The 22,435-nt window shown below is 33.3% G+C and overlaps 1 protein-coding gene across 3 annotated transcripts in view; it reads left to right on the top strand.

Annotated features, from left to right (window-relative positions):
- Window positions 1-22,435, top strand: part of LOC145295067 (protein SSUH2 homolog) — a 130,651-nt gene that overhangs the window by 84,164 nt on the left and 24,052 nt on the right. For all 3 annotated transcript variants that reach the window (XM_080141435.1, XM_080141434.1, XM_080141436.1), the window contains 6 exons: window positions 6,694-6,780; window positions 7,792-7,867; window positions 10,040-10,169; window positions 13,314-13,374; window positions 14,577-14,704; window positions 16,729-16,791. In XM_080141435.1, the coding sequence (XP_079997561.1) occupies window positions 6,694-6,780; window positions 7,792-7,867; window positions 10,040-10,169; window positions 13,314-13,374; window positions 14,577-14,704; window positions 16,729-16,791 (545 nt within the window). The remainder of the gene's footprint in view (window positions 1-6,693; window positions 6,781-7,791; window positions 7,868-10,039; window positions 10,170-13,313; window positions 13,375-14,576; window positions 14,705-16,728; window positions 16,792-22,435) is intronic.

Genomic DNA, 22,435 nt, shown 5'->3' on the forward strand with positions numbered 1-22,435 from the left:
GATGTGTGTCTGACGAAACAGAAGGAGTAGAAGCTGCCTGCTCTGAGGATAAAGACACGAAGGCTGAATCCGTGAAGCAAGCAAACAGTGTTCAAGGCCATGATGAGGTACCTAGATTGGGTGGAAGAAATTCTGTTCTTTGTAGCAGCAACTCCGAATGCTAACCTAGAACTCCATCTGCAAGCTGGAGAAGCACTGAGCAAGCTGTTCTTTGCCATGGACCACATCAAGTATAAGCGAATCTGGCCAAGATACATCGCAAATATGCATGACTTGAAGATCAATCACCCTTAGACATGGGAGGAATTATGAGTAAACAATATATCAGTCACGCAAAGTGTCATTCCCTTTGTGTTGGGGCAGACCATGCATGTGAACAAGCTGATGAAGACTAGCTCTGGCATCATAGGCATCTCCAAAAATGCCAATGCCAGACAGAGCTTTTTTTTTCTGGCCACACCAGAACTTTCATATCTGTCAAAAGAGTTCAAGAGTCAGTTTGACATGGAAGCTGACAGAATCACAGAGCATCATGAGCTTGGACTAAGTGCAGTCAAGAGGGCACATGGTACAGTCGATAAGATCAAGGAAGCCGTACTCAGCTGTACAATGTGATCACTAATGCCTACATCCCAGATGAGTATGTACCACAGATCTTGAATGCTGATGTCACAGGACAGGATTACGTGTCAGAGCGGATCAATGGAGATGTCAGCCTCTGTGAAGAAAGAACAGGATGTTCCTTTCTGGGAACAAGTAAATTACAGTGACACTCAGAGACAATACTGTGGATCTGAAGAAGACCTGTTTGCAAAGCTGATGGTACTTGCCAGGTCAAGCCGAGGCATCAATTTGAAAGAAGCCATAGGAAACCATGAATTCACTCTGACACCAAGAGCACTGTTTGCTCCTGATGGAACAATGCTGCCATGACATGACAAGTCCAAGTTAATCCATCTACTTGAGAAGCTGACAAGAGAAGACATACCCCATGAAGACCAGTCACCTCAAGCTGGAAGTTCTACCCACCAAGATGCAACGAATACAGGATTTACAGAACCCACATCTACTGATCAGCTACGTCGGAAGGTAGCACTGGTGGATGGCATGGTGCTTGTGCAGAAGCTGAGCAAGAAACCAGCGACTCTAGTGACAGTCAAGGATCTGAGTGACTGCTTCAATGACAGACTGATGCAACTAATACGAGATTATGATGAAATCATCCTCGTTTTTGACACATGCTGAGCAGATTCTCTGAAGATGCAAGCAGAGATAAACGAAAACAAGGAAAAACTTCTGTTCAGTATCAAGTCAGAGATGACACTAACATCAAACACATCCCAATGTGGAGGTTCCTCTCCCATGCCAAGACGAAGGCTGATCTGATCGACTATCTTGCTGCCCAAACTCTAGAGTACAACAGGAGATCATCCAAGCTGATCATCACATCTGGATACACTAAGAGCAACAAAGACCTGGTCTTTGAAGTAAATAACCATGAAGAAGCAGGCACGCTACTGATCCACCAGGTTGTGCTGGCTTCACAGTGAAACCCACCTGATGCACAGTTAGTATTTTTCTCCCCAGATACGGATGCTTTAGTGCCAGTCACAGCAAACTGTAACTTATTGCTGAAAAACATGTCCATTTCTATGGCCTCTGATGTTATACAAATTGAACCAATGTGGCAAGCTCTAGGTAAAGAAAGAGTTTTGTCAGCCTTCCATACATTCACTGGGGCTGACAACATAGTGAGGTTCTCCTGTATATGCAAGATAACCTGGCTGCAGACCTACCTCAAAGCAGATACAAATGTTGTCAATGCTCTGCAAATGCTTATGGATGAAGCAGAAGTGACAGAGGGAATGCTGTCAACACTGGAGTCCTTTGCATGTGCACTTACTCGCCAAAAGGGATCAACATAAAAACAATCTCTGAACTGCAATGACATCTGTTCTGCAAGCATAGGGCAGAAAGTGACAGGCTCCCTCCAACACCTAGAGCTCTAAAGCAGCATATTTTAAGAGTCCATGTCCAAGCAAGGGTATGGGCACAAGCAGCCATTGCTCTGCAGATTTCACAACTGGATCCCCTGGAAAATAGGTACTTCAAACAATTGGATGGCATCCTGAAACCAATGACCACAGAGGTCCTCCCAGTCCCTTAGGCCATCCTTGAAATGGTCACATGCAAATGTATATTTGACTGTTCTCCTGGCAGATGTTCCTGCAGGTCTAAACATGTGTCAGTGCGGCAGCCAGAGCAAAAACAATGAAGATTCCCAAGCTGTGATGTACGAAAGTGATAATGATGATGATTATGCATAGACCTTGATCAAACATCTTATGTTTAAGACGGTTGCACAAACATTAAAAGTTTACAGTTAAAAGGCATTTCAATAAAAATAACTCTGATTTAGTATCTGACTAACTGCCAGGGTTGTTAAGTTTTTTACCAATATGGTGGATTATGTGTTTCAATGCGGGGGGGGGGGGAGTTACAAAAGATGAAATGATAACTTGGACCATTGACTTCCTTGATACTGAAAATGTAGGCTTAGCAGTTAAAATCAGTGTTACAGCTTATTTAGAGGCCAAGATATTACAAAAGGTACATCTTACAGCAGCCATTTTGTAAATTCCAATATGGCTGCCATATACACATCTGGGAAAATTTTATAACTACCACCATTGGCTTCCTGGACCCTGAAAAAATGTAGGTTTAGTAGTTTAAATCAGTGTTCCAGCTTATTTAGAAGCCGAGATATAAAACATGCATCTTAGGGCGGCCATTTTGTAAATCTAATATGGCCGCCATATACGCATCTGGGCAAATGCAAACATTGATTTTCTTATTCCTGAGACAAAAACCTTTCCAAAAATATATAAGTTTGCAAATCTCCAAAAAGTTCCCACAAAAGTTAAAATTGTGCCATTAGGAACCTGACTATAAAATACCTTTCAAACACAGCATCTACTTGAGGAGTGTTATTTGGATTCTGCTTCATTGGAAACAACAGTTAAGATGTGCTGTGCTGACTTGAAAAGCAGTTATCCAAATGCAATAGTTGTTCTGGAAAACATAAAAAGTCCACAAACTCAACTTGACTATTTGTAAATTGAAGTTGCCTTGAAAATATATATTTATCATTTTGAATAACATCAATGAGAAAGCCATGTTTGCTTACAGTCAATCAAAAATAACAATACATATATGATTAAGAACGTTGATTGCAACTGCTTAAAGGCAACAAAAAATAATTTTTGTATCACAAATGATGACAATGGATGAAACATTATTAATCAACTCTGAAGTCCAATCAGCAGTTTGCTGAATCAACAGCAGCATATGTGAAAACCACCGGAAACGACAAAAATGTAACCATCAGCAGGTCATGTTTTGGATTGCATATTTTGGATGTGCAAAATATTTTGTTTAGTAATTACTTTATGTAAAGAAAAACATCAATAGCAAATGTTGTATAGTTTTATTGATGTGTTTGAAGAAATCACCAAACCAACAAATGAAAAAGAAGAAAAAGTATTCTTTAACCGTGACAATGTATTGTCAATTGCATTGATGGCAAAACACATGAATTATGTTTCAAATTACCTCCACATCTCTTCTATTTTTCAAATCTAAACCCCAGCGATTAGTAGCTGTTTGTACACGCCAGAAGAATGCTTCAGGCATAGAAATTTATTTCCAATGAAGATGTGATATTTGAAACTAAGGCATATTTTAAGTCCAAAGATGAATGTTACAAGAACAGGCTGCTGTTCTTGTAAGTGAGTAAATATGAAATAGGATAGTCAAGGATTCGAACTTGCGAAGCTAGATTTGGAATTGAGAATTCCAGTCATAAGTTAAAATAAATACAGAATGTTATTGAAAATAAGGAATGTGGAATTGCCATTGTTTAGCTCACACAAAATAGTTAGATATCTGTTTATTGAAAAAGGAATGTAATGATGAAATTTGTTTCTGTTATAAAAATTAAAATAAGGAATTTAAAAACGGACAATGGAAAATGTTATTTATAAAGTGGGTTACGAAAATTAGGTTAGAGGGTCGGCTTTGTAAGAAACATGTGAATAACAATGCATGCTTGAACACGGAGGCATGTCATGCCATGTGTTCTGAGAGGCACGTGCTGGTCATGCAGTGACGTCATGAGTTATGAATTTAGTTAGATAAGTCAGAATCAGAGTTAGAGAAGAGAGAAGAGAATCGGATCAGTCAGTGGGGAGAAGCAGAGGAGATCAGACCGATTCTCCGTTAGAGTCGAGGTATCCTCTAGGAAGCGAGAGGTTTAGAGGTAATCATATAAACAACTTTGAATCCCTGAAATACAGAATCATTTCCGACCGGTCGAAGAATAAATGATCATCATGTTTTTTTTATAACAGCCATCTTTCTGTGTTCATCATTACAACAAGAAAGGTAACATGTTTATATTATATGTACAACTGTCAAATGTAAATGTTAAACACACTCTCAGTCTATCTATCCAGATATTCAAAAAATCTCTTCTAGTTGAATTACAGGCTTGGTGCTTTTGTAGAAATCTGTACTCTCTCTGTCTCGTTATATATAAGAACTGCCTCTCTCTTTATATGTACCCTGACTCTATATTTCACCAATGTCTCCATCTCTCAACAATATGAACACTCACAATGAATATATATATGAGCATCTCACAACATGATCACACACATGAACAACACTAAGACTCTTCCTAATACGAACAGTCAACACTAAAGAATAATACATACATCATCTTAATACCACCCAGTACGTAACATAAATTGTTCTACAAAAAAGGCATCAAATTGTTAGAAAAGTGTCAGAATCCATGTATCACCCTAGAAGGAGACTGTCAGTGATTAATGTCAAATTTTGCCTAAAAGCTGTTGTTTTATTATTTAAGCCCAGGACTTATTGAATGATGTGTTAGATTATTTGGCATAAATGCATTTCATGAACTGAACATATCTTGGATTTGCCTGGAATCTGATGGAAAATGCTGGATTATGTTGAGCGTTGCTAAGCAAATATTATAAACACTATGAAACAGAAAATAGCAAAATTCATCGGATCAAATTATAATGTAAAAAAAAAAATAATAAATGAAAAAACGTAGAAATAAAAAAAAGCAACATAGTGTTTTATTTTTAATTGTTATAATTTTCTTAAGGTAATGTCTAGCAAACATGGGGGGGGGTAAGAAAACAAATTGTAAAAAGAAATTTGACAAAAAAATTTTAAGAAAAGTTTGAAAAAGCAAAAAAAAATTTACAAGTTTTAAGAATGTAAAATTTTTGTTGTTGTTTGGGATGTTTTGTACACGTTTTTTGTACAAAATAGAAATATGTATTTTTTTTTTCTAAGTTGTTTGATTCTGTTTGTTTTTTTGTTTGTTTTTTACAGACTTTTTTTCTGGAGATTGGGGTGAATAACCATTTAGTTTAGTTTTTCGTCCTTCTGTTAGGGATGAAACTTAGGAATATTTTCTGTCAACAGACGATGGTAAAGAAGGATGAGAAGAGGCAGAGGAAATGGAAGGAAACTTCTCAACCAGATAGCTTTCTGCAATGTGGTTTAATGTGGAGACAAATGGATCATTTCAGAATCATAAACTCAAAAAGGTAGCTGTCAAGAAGCTCCCAGCTGGCTCCACATTCTTTTTTGTTGCTTTGTTTGACCTCCTTCCATATCCACCTCACATGATTTGTAGTAGCCTGTCTGGATCTATGAAATGCAGGCTGTGGTTCTCCTCCCACTTTGCTGTATGCCTTCTAACAGTCTAATACAATCATAGTCCACAGCAGAATATAATTTTTTATTATAGGAAGAAGGGTTTTGGCATTGTGATTAGGTACAGTGACATTCACCGAAGACCCAAAGCAGTGTAAGGAGTCTACTGGGGTTATTTTTCTGTCGATTAAAAACAGACTCCTCTATTCTGTTGTATGTCCTGAACCTCCAATCTGACAGGGATTCCTAAGGAAATAATCCTGGCAAATGTCTCTCATAAAGTTCCTCCAATCTGCAATAATGTGTCCAGAGCCCAACCTACATTCTCTCATGTTCTTCTTCTTGGCCATATTGTGTGCCCACATGTAGTTTACCTTCATTATTTGGCCAATTTTTAGACAAGATTATTTAAAGAAAGTCCCACTTCGCAATAAGGTTCACTTTCGGCACTGTGCATTTGTGCACCCTCGAAACTGTCACTGATAGATGCTCACTTTCCAAGGATGTATTTCATGGCCACAGGTCCTGGAATGCATTTCATATGCTGTTAACTGTTTTTGTGGACAATAATCGATGACTTGTTCAGGTGTTTGTAGCAGCCTGTCAAGGATGGTTAAATTTGTTGTAGTGTGATGCTCCATGATTTACATGTAAGAACTCATTTTTTTTTTTATCAGTCTTTTCCAATATTTATTAAAAGTCATCTGGTATTTTTGTGACTTTTCATTGGGTAATCACGTTCATATTCATTGCCGTTTTCTGGTTGGTTGATTGATTTGATGCTTGCCATATTTTGCTCAGTTCCAGGCAAACCCGAACGGATGCTTAGATATATCTGTTTCACCAAATGCAGAAGTACCAATTATTTTTTTAATTGTGAATATTTTCTTTCTTTAAAATTGTAATTTATTTCTGTTTGTATTTCAATTCCACCAGGTGCACCGGTTGAAGGACAAAATATGCCCCCAGTGCCTCTACCCAGTGCTCCTCCTGGATATGAGAATATTGGCTTTACTCTTGGAGGTAAATAAAAACTTTAAAAAATTTTCTCTAGCATTTTTTTAAATTTTGGATCTTTTTCATTTTGTGCTAATGTGAACTCACTTGTACATTAAAACAACTTCTTTTTTTGTTTTGGTCATCAAATTAATGTTTCTTATTTGTATTTGTAGAATTACGTATGAATTAAATTCAAACGTAATTCTTGTAATTTAAGCAAAAACAAAAAACAATATATCGATGTCAAAAAATATTTGTTTTAAATATGAAAAGTTCAGTTTTAGTAAAAAATTTTATTATAAAATAAAGAGAAACAAGAAAATGTACAATAAGGAAATATTGGTGTCTGATTCATGCCTCCCTCCTCCTCATCTTACAATCTTTTGTGAACGTATTTCTGGATGATGATAATGAAGATATCCAAAAGCGCTCCAACATTGCAATGATTGAGGGCAAGATTAGGAAATGATTGCTCCAATAGTTTGGACATGTGCTGAGGCTAAGAATTACACTGTTGCAAAACTTGCCTTTGTACTTGAAGTCGCCAACAAATGATCGTAGAGTAGGTCAATAATGAGATGCGTGTATAGGTAAAAGAGTCATCTGCTTCTGATAACAGGAAGTATCTGTGGAGTTATCTCCCTGAGACAGGAAATAACCAACAAGTGATCTTCTCTTGATAGTATATATAGAGAAAAATTAGGGGGATCCATTAGCAACAAGCTGGAAGACACATTTTCCCACTTTACACTAGAAAACATAAAAGACTAGTGTTTTATTTTAAGAACAGTTTATTTCAGAATGATCAATGCACTTTGAATCAAAATTGGCAAATTGGAAGCAGCAGTTATTACAATGATCATTACCACTGCCATCAGACAAGAACCCACTCCAATCAAGGCAAAAAAATAATAATTAGTGACTCTTCTCCTATACAAAAGGAATAGAGTATCCATAGGTAAAACTCGTTTCTTTTTTATATATTGATGTGATTGTACTGAAAGACCAAACTTATTTCTTATCAATGTTTTTCAGACTTCCTTGCACCACCAACTCCATTCATGAGCTCTGCACCATCTGTTCCTCCAACAGAGAGACCTGAATTCTCATCGTAAGTAAATTTCCATCTTTTTTGAAAGCACACACTCGATTCAAATGATTATATTGAGTTACTATCTACTGTTCTTAAGTGTTATGTGGAGAGGAAGGCTGTGGGAAAATCTATATGTGACAACATCTCCATATCTAACTTCAGAGAAATCCCAGAAGTGATTGTCTGAGAATTTCCATGGCTCTATTCACAAAATTACCTGATTGCAACCCCATGAACTATTATGTGTAGAGAAAAGACAGTTGCAAAAGACACCAACCATACTGTCTGCAGCCCAATGATGAGCTGATTGCAAAGATCAAACTGGTGTTCAGATTTGCAGGCTGATGATAGAATAAACTTCACGGTACCAAAAACAGGGAAAAGCTGATTTCTGGCAACAATTTATCACCTTAAATTAAAAAAGGTTCCATGTGTAATTTTTGTAATTTTGAGATAGTTAACTTCAAAGTTTGGCAAGTCATAATTTTTTTATACATTAACAGAGATTTTCTTATTGTATCTTGAGTAAATCTTGAGTTAATCCAAGGATTTAACCAAAGGAAATTGATTATGAAAGAATTTAGTAAGTTAAATTTGATAAATGTTGGAACAGAGAAATAGAAGAGACATATGACATGATTGATGAAGTTGAGAGACATTTTAGAACCTTTTATAAGCAAGATGGAAGAAGACCTGTATAAGAATTATGAAGCATAAATAGGAGGTTGTTTCTATTTTTCATTCTATCCCTGGCAATAATCTATATATATAAAAGGCAAATGTGGCGCATGCATTTTTATATGTCTCGAAAAGGCTTTTTTCAGTGACGGTCCGGGGGGGGGGGGGGTTACTATCGCTTAGAAGTGTTTATATACCCCCTAGATAATAATATCTACGATTTGGGAACGCAGGTTGCATCTAGATTTATTTACAGCGACTTTTTCAAAATTATTGCTATTTTGGCTTCTCACATGTTGATTCAGCTTTTTCGTATAAAAAGCGAAACTAATTCAAAGCTAAGACATTGTTCCCGGCTCTCCGTGGCCCGGGTGACAAGATATTAAAGTATCTGTTCCAGCAGATACTGCAAGCAAAGACCATATGTGGGGGCAACCCCACATTGTCACTATTGGGCTCCCCTACTCCCTGGGAGTTGGTCCCCATTTCCCCTTCACTCCTCACATTAAAAATCGGCCTTGTGCCTAATTTGCTCGGTGGGGGAGCAAATGAATACCGACATTGTTCTCGGCAATCACGCCGGGAACATAGCAATCAGCTTTAATGCGAGGAAAATTCCTTATATCAGACGATTGCTATTAAATTTGGACAATCCCCTTTTGATGGGGAGCTGGTTTCTCCCCAACATCTTGGGGAAACAAAACCAGTCAAAGTTGAGTAAACAAACCAAAAAAAAAAAAAAAAAACTGGTCTGCAATAAAAGTTAACTCCATTACTTCTATTTGACCTCATTAATGAGGTCAAATAGAAGTAATGGAGTTAACTTTATCGCGCGCACCTGTCAATTCAAACATCTTTCTGTTACTATGTCTTAGTCGGCAAACGGTTAACATCGCACGATTTTTTTTTTTTCAAGAAATAACCACCATCATCAGCATTAAAAAAACAGTTCTTTCCAAAAAAAAAGAAATATCAAAGCAGAACCAGCATATGATAAAATACGTACACTGAATTTCTCTATTGCTAGAGGACAGAGGTTCAAATCCAGATTTAACTCCAGCACAGTTTTTAATGCTTCATATGCTCAGTTGCTAATTTTGGCTAATTAACAGTCGGAACCCCATCAGGATATCTCTGACACTTGCCACGTGCAGAAGATTTTAACACCTATGTCAAAATCCAGAGAAAGAGTTTTAGGAATGCAGGTGTACAAGAAATACAAATTAAAACAGCTGATGTCATCGTTTATAGCTTTTTGGGTATATTTTGTTGCAAGAGATTTTTCAATTGCTATCATATCAGAAATCACTTGTTTGCTTATATTATGACATATCAACCCTTTTCTTTTTCATTCAATGCCGAATCAAGTCATTTTGAAAAAAGTTTCCATACAATACTAATTTGAAGATTAAAAATAAAATTTTAGAAACGGTCCAATGCATTGATATTTAATTCTGGACAACTAATAATCACAACCTCATCAGAACATTTTGTTTTAATTCTTTGCTCTAGTGGTCCAACTTGGACGAATGAAGAAGTGAGGCAATCGTTAATTGAATATGTATCTCAGTTCTGTTGCTATGGTTCACAACCTGCCAAAAACATGAATATTGTTAAAAAATCAGGATCGAGTGCATCTCATGTGAGTAGAATATACTATATATATATATTCTTCTTTTGATATAATAATGCAATATATGAATCTCCTCTCTCTCTCAATGTATATGTATATTCTTTACTAACCTTTTTTGATGCATAAGTAACACATGCAATATATGTCTCTGCACTCTCTGTCTCTCTATCTCTATCTATCTATCTATATATATATATATATATATATATATAATATGTACTAGTATACTAATATATGAGACAAATAAAAGCAATAAATATGGCATTCGTTTTAAATATTGTTTTTTTGTTCAGCCCAGCTTTGCTCGGACCCTATGTACTGTTCATAACTTTATGTATATATATATATATATATATATATATATATATATATATATATATATTTATTACAAATTTTGACTCATGTCCAGGTAACCTACATCTTAAATTTAAAGTGTTTAGACCCAAAATTGGTGGAGGAGTTTGGTAGAGTCTGAAATAATACTTGTTTTTATTTAATCTAAATTTGAGATAACGTATTTATTTACGTATGATAGTTTTCTCTGTTATTTTTTATCTTTGTTATTATTATTTTTTTTCTATGGTTTTGTTCAATTTGCAAGAATTATCAAGCGGGATCCTTTATTTCTAGTGATTGGCATTTGCAACTAATTTTATTAAGTGTTTTGTTTGAAAGCCGCTACGAACAAGATATTTATTTACTTATTATTTATGCTTTATATCTTTTACTCTACTCCTTTTTCTTTCTTCTTGTATCATTAGATGATACAAGCTTGTGTCCCACGGTTTGTCAGTCTGTCACAATATTAAAGAAAATCGTGTTCATCGCGTAGACTAAATAAAATGTAGCAGAGGTATCAAACAAAGCAAATCGTTTATCAGATGCGTCCACGCATCTCTGTATGGGATATGTAGGCCGTGTGTACCGAGAAATTGTTTTGACAAAAGCGTACATCAATTCCAGAAACAACAAAATAATTTTCAAATGTACCAAAAGGTTATTTTATTTTTGGCAGCCAAATTTTTGCCCCAAAACTGATTATAAAGCTTGCCGCATGTCTGAATGCCCTTTATGTAAATTTTTAAATGTTTAGACCCAAATATATATAAGAGAAATAAAAAGGAACCAACCGAGTTATGTGTTCATCAATGTTTTGTCTTTATTTCATCCATTATATCGTCTTGAAATAAAAACAAAATGTTGATGAACACATAACTCGGTATATATATATATATATATATATATATATATATATAATTTTTTTTTTTTTTTTTTCATTCTATAAAAATTTGAAGCCACTGAAAAAGAAATAGGAAATGTAGTTTTTGCTTAACCTTTATTTGTGAGCTTGATGAAAGCCGCTGAAGAAGAAACACATTGGCATGCACATATACATAAAAAAATAAAAATAATTTCAAGTAGTCTCTGAAATGATCGTACACAAGATCATTGTTAACTTGAATTCTAGGAAAGCTAGCAATAAATAATGCTGTAAAACTATTTATTTCTGTACCGTTATTCATTCTATGTATGTACATATGTGTGTATGCATATATATGCATGTATGTGCATATATGTATGCATATATATCTATGTATATATGTGTTTTCGTGGTTATAGGTGGTAAGAAGCATAAAACGATGTTGCTTTTAATTTGTTGTATTTTATTTTGATATTTCAAGCTGTCCTCTGCTCTTTGTCAAAAACAAACCAAAATGAATAAAAAAAATTGAAATAAAAAACATTGAGAATATTAGAAATTTTATCTTTGGGCAGCATTCAATCTTCGTCATAATGTTCAAGATAGTTCACGTGAAATCTTCCAACTGTTTGGCAAAGAAAAATGTTGTTTATTTTTAAATTTTTAAACGCTTGTGTGTTCATCCCAATTGGCATCAACATCAAAAGCAACTGATCATATGTGTGTGTGTGTGTGTATATATATATATATATATATATATATATATATATATATATATTAATTAACACTAAGTATTTGGATGAAAGAGAATTGATGAATAGATGAGAAATTAAAAAGAAGGTATGAATGGAAAAATAAAAGTTAATAATATAATAAATAACTATATTACACATGAATGATAATAAAAAATAATAACTTAATAGTAATAATAATGATAATTAAAGGTAAAGAAATAAGAATTGATAATAATTGGACTATCTGAACTACAGTCACACTCCCAAACACTTTCACCACAATGTCCCGACAGATGTAACTCTTGGTGCTCCCCCTTTTTTCTACAAACTTGAGGATCCCCACTGAACCCAGGAACTAATATGGAGTCTCATGCAGAATTCTTATTTTATTTCAAATCTAGGTTTCACCCAAAATCCCTTGCAGACTCTCCAAGCTCGACAGAAAGACTTCTAGATCAGAGACTACATCATCCAAAACGCAAGAACTGCTTCCAAAACAAGAATATTTATTTAAATAAAACAAAATAATAATATAAGAAATATGAGAAATAATAATGATCATAGCAATAATAAATAGAGCTAATAATAATAATGAGATGTTATGTATATATTGAAATCAATATAAAAGTAGATATGTTTATGCATATACACATACATGCATGTACGTGTAGCTAATTATGTATTATTATTTAATATATATTATTGACGTTTGTGAAAATATGTGTAGATCTATGTTGTGCGTGTTAAACCAAAGAACCGATTAAACCTCTGTTTGTTGGCAGATTTTTTGTTGAGGGGAAATCAGAGTCTATGAGGAGGCATCTAATGTTGCCTAGTATATGTCCAGGTAGGTTGAAATATCCTGCTAATGGTGCGAAGGGAGTTTTTTTGTTGAATTGATGTTTTATGATTGTTGAAACAGAATTTGAATGGCGTTTTTGTTTCCCCAATTTATCCTCTGTTGTTACAAATGAAACAATAGACATGATGTTGGAACTGTCACATGTCGGATGTGACAGTTGGAGTTAGACATTAGTGTTAGGTATGTTAAACAGGGGTGTGGTGTTTATGTGTGTGTGTGCATTAACGTAATTAAGAACTGCATGTTTTTGATTTGATTTGTTTTCTATATTTGATGGTCGTCCACTTTTTCATCTTGTTTTCTGCATTCTATTCGATTTTATCCACCATTTTTTCTATAATATATACTTTTTGCAGTACATGTTGGAAACTTTTACAGAAGGTCGGCAAGTGAACTGGACCTTCAAACCATATCCAAGTGAGTTGAAAGCCTGACATTCTAATCTTTATAAAACAATGCAATATGTTTTTATGCCTGTTGTCCATAGTTTTAGTTTCATCTTTGAAAGTGCTTCTATTTTTTCAAATGCTCTTATTTTCTGAATGCACTGCGTTAAAGTAGAGTGATGTCAGATTAGTTTCAATTTAAAATGATGTTGCTATATTTCATAAGATGTATACATTTTTATAATGTAGAAGGGAAAGATTCAGCATTTTTCTTTGTCTGTGTTGAAGTACAAGACTTGTGGCTGACAGAGTTGAAGGAAAGGAGTAAGAAAGAAAGAAAGAAAGTGTAATATACATTCAAGTCACTAACCTGATGCAAAAAAAACAAAAAAAAAAACAATGTTTTACATGCTCAATCCAACAACTTGAGAAAATACAGAGGTTTCTGTTCCTTATACAACTAACAGTAAATGCAAAATTCAACCCTATCCATGAGCTAGTGTGACTTTGGCTCAAAATTATAATGAAAGAATGTAGCTTAGTTGCTTTGTTTTATAGCATCTCAATCTTTCTGGGTTATTTAATACTAAATCTAGTAATTTTAGGAAAAAAGTTGTTTTTTACTTCAAATTGTTTATATCTTTAAATATTTATTCATGTTGTTTAGTTTGTTTGTTTTGTAGAAAAAAATTGGTGTTTTTGTTTTAGACTTTGCAGAATGTGATGGAGTTTTGCAAAGAAAAAATAAAAAATTAACATCAATATTTGATGCATTTAAGTCAGGGAGCCAATATATTCGGACAGCCTGATCTGGTAGCACCAGTGAAAGAATAGAGGTAGAAAGCCAGACAATAAAAAGCAGAAAAAAAGAGAATGAGATAGTTTGGAGGAAGAGCACTTCATCGCATTATGGTAATTTTTCCAGAAGAGAAGTCAAACTAATATTTTGTTTGACTTCTTGTATGAACATCAACTTGAGAGAAAAGAAGGAAGAAAAAGCTAGGAGTGAGTGGAAGAAAATAAAAAACAAACTTAAAATGACTGTGAGAATAAATTGAAACCTTGTCAATGCCAATATAAGTCATATATACTAATAATAATATTTATTTTCTGATGAAAATATATTAATTTTAGTAAAACACATTGAATTAAGTTGAATTTTACAAAATTGTTATTTTTTTTCATTCATTTATTCTCTTAAAACATTATGTATCAAACTAAAATTGATTTCAGTTGGAACGATGATTGATGGCCCTGAGTGTGGTCCAGCTCCCGGACCATGGGATATACCAGTACAAATTACAGAATATTTCAAAGACACTACTCATAAATTGGAAATTCCTCATACGTCTTATGTCAGGGTAAGCTCTATTGTTTTTTTGTTTGTTTTTCAATTATTTTTTAACTAAACAAGATGTTCTAATACATAAACAAAAAAGAACAAAAATAACTTTCTCATAAAATATAACAGGATTTTTTATGCTTAAAAGTAATATGCCAAATATTTACACATTTTTAAGAGTGGAGGAAAAAAGGTCTATTATGACATCACAATGTATTCTGAAATCCTTTGATTTTATGAAAAAATCTTTTTGTGAAAATGTTTTTTCATACATTTCTTGTTCTAGTTTTTTCACACATTTTCGTTTTAGTCTTTTATAAACATTTTTTCTCATTATATATTTTTCTGTTGTAGTTTTTGTCATATCTTTTTATTTTTATGTCTTTTTCATACATTTCCTTTTCTGTCCTAGTCTTTTCTTCACACATATTTTTTCTGTCTTAATCTTATTTCACACATTTATTTTCTGTCCTAGTACTTTTTGTACATTTCTTTTTCTGTCCTTTTTTTACAGATTTCCTTTTTTGTTCTAGATTTTTTCAAACATTCCTTTTTCTATCTATTTTGTACATTCCTTTTTTTTTCACACATACCTTTTTTCTGTCCTAATCTTATTCATACATTTCCTTTTTTTTTCCTAGTCTTTTTTGCATTATTATCTCCTTTGATTCTTTTTTTTTAATGATTTTTTATTAACATTCATTATTTTTCCTACTTTTTCTCTATCTTATTTTATAATCTTTTTCTAAATTGCATGCTATGATTTCTATGGAAAGTTTAGTAAATATATATGAAAACATTTTTAATGTTCCCCCAAGTGTTCCAAGGGGAGACAATTGTAATGATAGAAAATACTCAAGCTTAGCATAGATTAAAAGCAATATAAAACACTGAAAAATGCATAGAAATTTATTGAATTTAGTTTTTTTCTGTTTTAAATATAAATGAGTGAGGTAAATCTGAAGTTAGCAACTCTGTGCAAAAAATAAATTGACCATGATTGAAAATACTTGCGTTTGGCAAAGTAAAAGTGATAATAACAAATTAACACTTAAAACATTTAGCACTTCTGCAGTTCTGACATAATAATTTAATAAACAAAAGATATAAAAATTTAATTTAATTTGAAAAAAAAAATAACACGGGCAATAAACTGCAGAAGTACCAAACTTTTAAAAACACAAAAAAAAAAAAAAATTATTTTTTTCACCATTTGAAAAAAACAAAAATGTATGTATATATATATATATATATATATATATATATATATATATATATATATATATATATATAAATACCCTCCTTTAAAATTTACAATTAAAAAAAGCCCTGTCCCACTTGTAAAATAGAAAAAAAAAATGAATAAATAAAACCCCCACTCCATCACACAAAAATTGGAAACACCAATTGATTACATGCCGCATTTTGTTGCTAACTGGTCAGTGCTTATTTTGCATTAGATTTGTATAGAAAAGTGATCCCCACTCTAAAATTTTAAATATATTTTTCAAATTCCTTTCTACTTCCATAGCTTATTTCCTCAAACTGCTTGTCCTTGGAATTCTCTTCTTGCTCCCCATTTCCTTGGCTGTGCCAACATGCAGAAATTGTAATGTAATGTGAAGAAACATCTTACTACCCAACTCTTCACTCAGGTCAGCATTTATAAATCTGGCTCCTACCATAGTAGCTCCTAACTCTTCAGTGTAAATATGCCTTTTTGGGGGCAAACTTAAGTAAGAATAAAAATGTAAATAAATAAAAAAAATCAACTCTATTTAACCCTTAGATGGGAACGGTGACAGCTACTGGAATTAATGTCGGCGCAATCACAACAAAGAGGTGAATCACTCCACGCTCCTTCAGGCTCTCAAATTGAGAGTTATCCCTAATGGATGCAATTTTACACTAGGTATTTTTTTTCTAGCATTAAGTAGTGGGAGGGGGGGGCGTCATATTTTGGCAATTTTTGTTCTGAACCATTGTCTTTAATAATCCACACCTATTTTTTTTTTTTTTTTTTTTTAATTCATTTTCTTTCAGCCGTGCCATACATGTGAAGCAAGAGGGCGAGTGACTTGTGATGATTGCCATGGAGCAGGCAAGGTAAACAAAAACGGATATACAGTCTTTTATCAAAATTAGTGAACACATCTGAAAATTCCATTTCCAACTTAAGCATGACTGACTCACAGACATGCCTCTTATTGAGATGTATGAACATATATTAAAAATATAAATTAAAAATGTTACTCCAAACAGAAACGTGATGACACACTGTTTGGATGACCTTCTCATAGAAATGCATCTAAAAAAGTTTTTTTATTAAGGCCTCGAGGCCACTCGAGGATAAAGGTTAATGAGATTAACAGTTGAATGATGAACAACATCATGTAATGATTGGAAATAATAGCTGCAATGGATAGAATTTGATTATTGAATAGTGTCACTCAAAAAGTATTTGTTAACATTTGAACTGAAAATATATTCTGTTGTATTATGTTTCTAATTTTTTTTTTTGATGAACATTGATAATTTGGATTATTCGAATGTTACATTGGCTGAAACATTGTGTAAAATAACACTCAGGATGAGAACAGTAGTCCACATAATCCAGACCATGTGGTAATTAACTGGGAAACAGCCATATGGTATTGTGTTACACAGATAAGAAGTTGTTGGAAAGAAACATTGTTCATGGAAGTTCTGTTTGGTTTTTAGGTAAAATGAGAAAGAAAGAAAAGGTTTCTTAATCATTATTTATGTTTAGTGATGGAAATTCCTTTCCAACAATAACAGATATTATTTTCCATATAAGTGTGATAGACCAATCGATGGGCAGCACAAATGATAGAAAAGCTTGGATTAAACTGTTATTATTCAATCTGCACGTTTAGCGATGGAAATGCCATTTCAAATATGTATCCCTTTTTCAGGCACAAATATCGTTATAAATGTATGTGTGACAAACAAACCAACTGGAAGGGGGGAGTCTAAACACTAAAGCCAAGAAGATTATTTGCTTACTGCCTGAGGTGCCCTGGCCAGGGAATGCAAGTAATTTTTGATGGGATTGAGCGTTTTTCCTTTGGAAGTGCTGACTTTACTTTTCCCAGTTTCCCACCTTGTGTCACATCTTCCTATGTGGGAAGAAAATAAATACTGCCTCTCATATACGTTGGTTCTAAAAGCCAAATGTGAATTGTGCACTGTTTCCATATTAATATATCTTCCACGACAAAACATGTGAAATTGAAATGAAAATATCACAAAACAATAGCAAATCTATGCTTCATCTGATCACATAGTTTTGTTATTATTATATATGAAAACACATATAGATACAACAATATCCCCCTCCAAAAAATAAAGTCATTCGTGAGAGGGTGGTCTTATAACAACAATACTGCAACTACTTTCCCATTGAGTGTGGTCTTATAACAACCTAACAAATACTGCACTACTTTCCCATTGAATTGAGCAGGTGTTTGAGGTTGATATATTTTTTGTTTTCTTTCAAGAAACTCCTCCTCTCACCACTGAAGGCCATAGTAGTACAAAAGTAAAAATGTATGATATTGGAAATAAAAAACGTTTGAATTTATAATTATTAAATGTTTCCTCTGCAGAATACATACTAACATGGCTGAGTGTCCTCTAAACTTTATGATATTGAGCCAACGTATTCGCTTAGTTTATGTTCGTGTCCATCCATTCATAGATGTTGTCTATCCATCGTTTCTTTTGACTGGCTTCTTTGTATTATGCCTTCAATGCATATTATTCATAGATCCACAATGGAATGCTTAAATATGGCTAAACAATCTCAAAACATTACATTTGATGACAAAGGACATTGATGGGATACCAGTGAGTTATCGCAACTCTGCAATACTATGGTGATCAGATAGTTTATGATCAGTAATAAAGTGCATAATGTGGTGTTGGAAAGTTTCTATTTACAAAAAAGGTGACACATTCAAGTCTGTATAAGATGACAGGCAGTATAAATGCATAATAGATTTTTGCTCTGATTTATATGGTCAGCATTTTGAAGTTAAGGCAGTTTTGTTTCTCGAAAAGACGATCCAACCTAAGCCGAGTCTGTGAATTACATAAGTTTGGCTATCATTAGATGAGGACAGCTTGTGCCCAAGGTAAATAAACTCTGTAACTTATTTGATTTGTTTACCATTGATGTTAAGATGAGTTTGTTGTCATGCATTTTTTTTCTTGGGTATGTTAATAGAAAGATGAACTTCTTTTGAGTACTTCACCAGATTATTCAGAAATAATTGCAAGTCAGAGCTGGAGTTATTGGTTGCAGTTATGTAAAATGTATAGCTCAGATTAGACAAAAGATGACAATTAAAAAAAACAGAATTACATTGTTGTTCTGTTTTCCAAATAACTTATGACATAATGATGCAGAATGCATTGAAAGGACTTCACCTTGTTTTATATCCTTGAAGATTTTGATTGGAAATTTTAATTGCACCAATCAAATTTGCACAGGTTATTTTTAAGAGGTGTGTATACTGTTTGTTCAGATTTGTTTCTTCAAAAGAGATGGAAGCTTGATCCTTTCAGATGCTTTAGTAAAAATCAATAAAGGCAACAAACACAGGATTATTGAATATATTATGGACTTTTCTATTATTTAATATAAGGCAATAATTTGCTCTATAGTACCTCTCCCTGGTTGGTATGCTGCCTTGTGAAGTTGATAATGATACATAAAGATCACTTTTGATATGTTTTGCCACGACTATGACAAACAATTTGTAAAAATGGCGTAAAAAATGATTATGTTCTTCTTATGCAGTACAACAATCATTTTTGAAAGTTTGCAGTACATTAATAGTTCAAAGTATCGTGTTGAACACGATATAAAAAATATATATATAAAGAATATTAAGGAGCGTTTCTCCACCAGAGTTGATGAATTCTTTTGCCCTCCTTCAAAAATAGAATGACATGCTCTATTTCTTCTTGAGGGGGGTCAGTTGAGTCAGCCATATATAGCTCTTCATAAAATTTATTTTCATACAATGCTACTTTCAAACTTTTTCATGCCCTGAAGAAAAAATTGATAAAATACCCAAATCCAAAAAATTCTAGATAAAGTACCAAAACATGATCATATTTTTATCACTGAAGACTTCAATTGTAAAATTGGAAATTTCCATGAAAACTATCCAGGTATTATTAAGAAACATAGCATTGGAAATGCAAAATTCTGCATCAGATTACCTCATTGTGTCCAATATCTTATTCCAAAAGAAGAGATTCTGAACTTGGACATTTTTTTTCCATTATGGAATCTTTTCCTGAACTTCCTTAAAACCTCAACATAATATTCCTTGTTGACTACTTGTCTAGTGTGTACCCAGTGCATGTAGATCATGCACATGCTGTCAAAAAAAGTGATCGTCATAAGTTTCTGGGTGGATTTGCTCTGTCTGGCCTTCTAGGGTCTGGGAAAGCCAGCATGCTTCCAATGGGGAGTCTGTCTCTTGGACTCTTGGTCATATCAGTAGACCCAGCTTTCATCGCAGGTCACCAGAGCATCAAGAACTACAAGATCTGAATTGATCAGCTTGACCATCTCCTTGCTGTCATGACAACATCTTTCTTTCTGATCTTTCTTTGAGCACACTTGGGGCAAACATTGCGCAAATCTTCCACATCAAAAGACTAAAAATTAGATTCATTTTATTTTACTCCACAATTCTGAAATCTGGCAGAAGGTTCTTAATAGTTGAATCAGCAAACCAGACATATTTGACCATGAACTTGTGTGGAAAAAAATGAAAGATTCTGCAAATGAAGTTTCTATAGCTAAGCCTTTATTTTCTGACTGGATATTCAAGCAACAGTAAACAAGCATTTGAGAACAAGCATAAAAAGAGAGAAAGAATGTCCAAAGAATAAAAGAGCTGAGTTGGAGAAGCTCATAAGAAGAGATAAAATATTTGAAATAAATAAAGATGCAGACTTAATCATTACACTGCCATCACACAAACAATACTAGGCTGCTTTAAAAGGACCAAAAGTAAAGCCAAGAAATATAAAGCAGAAGAATTAAGAATGTATACACCAAAGTCTTATATGACAAAAATGAGATTTTGGAATGCCTGGCGAAATTTTATAAAGAACTCAGCTGACATCCTTCAAGTTGATGAGTATGCAAAAGACTTAATACTACATATTTTTTAAGGCGATATAGAGCATGCTATTCTACTTTTGAATGATGGTAAAAGGATTTATTAAAGCTGGTGGAGAACCACTTCTAAATATTCAGGGGACAGTGACTATCCTATCCAAGTGGTTGTAGACATACATCCAGGAGAACAAACTGAGCCACATTTTGCTGAGCAGTAAATGATATTTTGCACTTGATATAAACGGACATATTTCACCTTTTTGATAATCTGATGATTTAACTGTGATTTTTCTGTGCTCTCAGCCTCACTACTATTTTTATATGCAACGATAGAGACAATATTAAGTGCACATCCTGTATTCCTTTTTTATCAAAAATGACTCATTAAATTAGATATTCATTTATCCCAGGATGCACTTTAATTTTCCGATAAAAAAATCTTATCACATCACACTGTGTTCATCTAATAAAAGTGAACATATACATGTCCGGCTTGTTTTAGTAATCAGGTATGCAAATTTGATTTTATGAGCAATTAATGGAGAGGCTTAATCTTATTAATAACTGATAATAATGAAAAAAAAAATCATGTATGCAAACTTAAATATAAGCACAGAAGGAGACGCAATACCATCTAGTACTAATAAAAAGAAATAAGAGAATTTCATTCACTTTTAATATAGAAACAAAATTTTTTTATTAAAGTAGGACGAAAGGGGAGTGAATTTTTGTTATCAATTAGTTTTGTCTGTTTTCTTATTGATAAACAGAGAAAGGGAATTTTGTCTTCTTCGTAATTTCATTTCATTGAGTTCAAGTAATACATAAGAATCACATTATAAAGCTATAACGAACAGATAAATCCTGTGAGTTGGTAATGGAAATAAGCAACTTGTGTTCAATTAATCATACGCAATGAATCGTTTACAGTGGTTATTGTTTCAACACTAACTATTCGTGTCACATACTGGAAGTGATGTCCATATTCCCATGCCACACGGCACTACACAACATTTGTTTACATCAATGTTTAATACCTTTAAAACATCAGACTTGAAGAGAAATAATTCTTACCGGTCCAAGTTACAATAATTCTTAATAAGCATTTATATCATCATGTCTGTAATTAAGTGCATCAATTATATTTCTATTAAATGCACTATTCATTGTTTTTATTTTTTTTATAATTTTTAATATCTAGGTTTATTATTATTTTTAATGTTGCTGTAGTAAAAATATTAACTAGCGGGACCTGTGGAAATTCCACAGGGGACTCATTCATATGTAATATATTGATGTTGGCAATCTGTAGATGTTCAGTGTAAATGGAGACGCTCTGATATTATTGTAGCTTTTTTGTTAAAACTGCAAAAATATTTATCTAAGTTAACATGAACGCCCAGCATAGTCTGGTCGTAAAGTATGCTTAAATATATTTTAATTCTTGCAGATTTTGTGTATACTGTTATAGAGTTAATGTTCTATCAATTTTTATATATCATAAAGTTGCGATTTCAAAAATAAAAAATATATCTATATGACTTGGGTTCATCAGCTTCAATCGAAATTGAATAAACTTATATA

This window comes from Euprymna scolopes, chromosome 2 (assembly GCF_053919585.1).
Source record: "Euprymna scolopes isolate OS-2025 chromosome 2, ASM5391958v1, whole genome shotgun sequence".
Taxonomy (NCBI): domain Eukaryota; kingdom Metazoa; phylum Mollusca; class Cephalopoda; order Sepiida; family Sepiolidae; genus Euprymna; species Euprymna scolopes.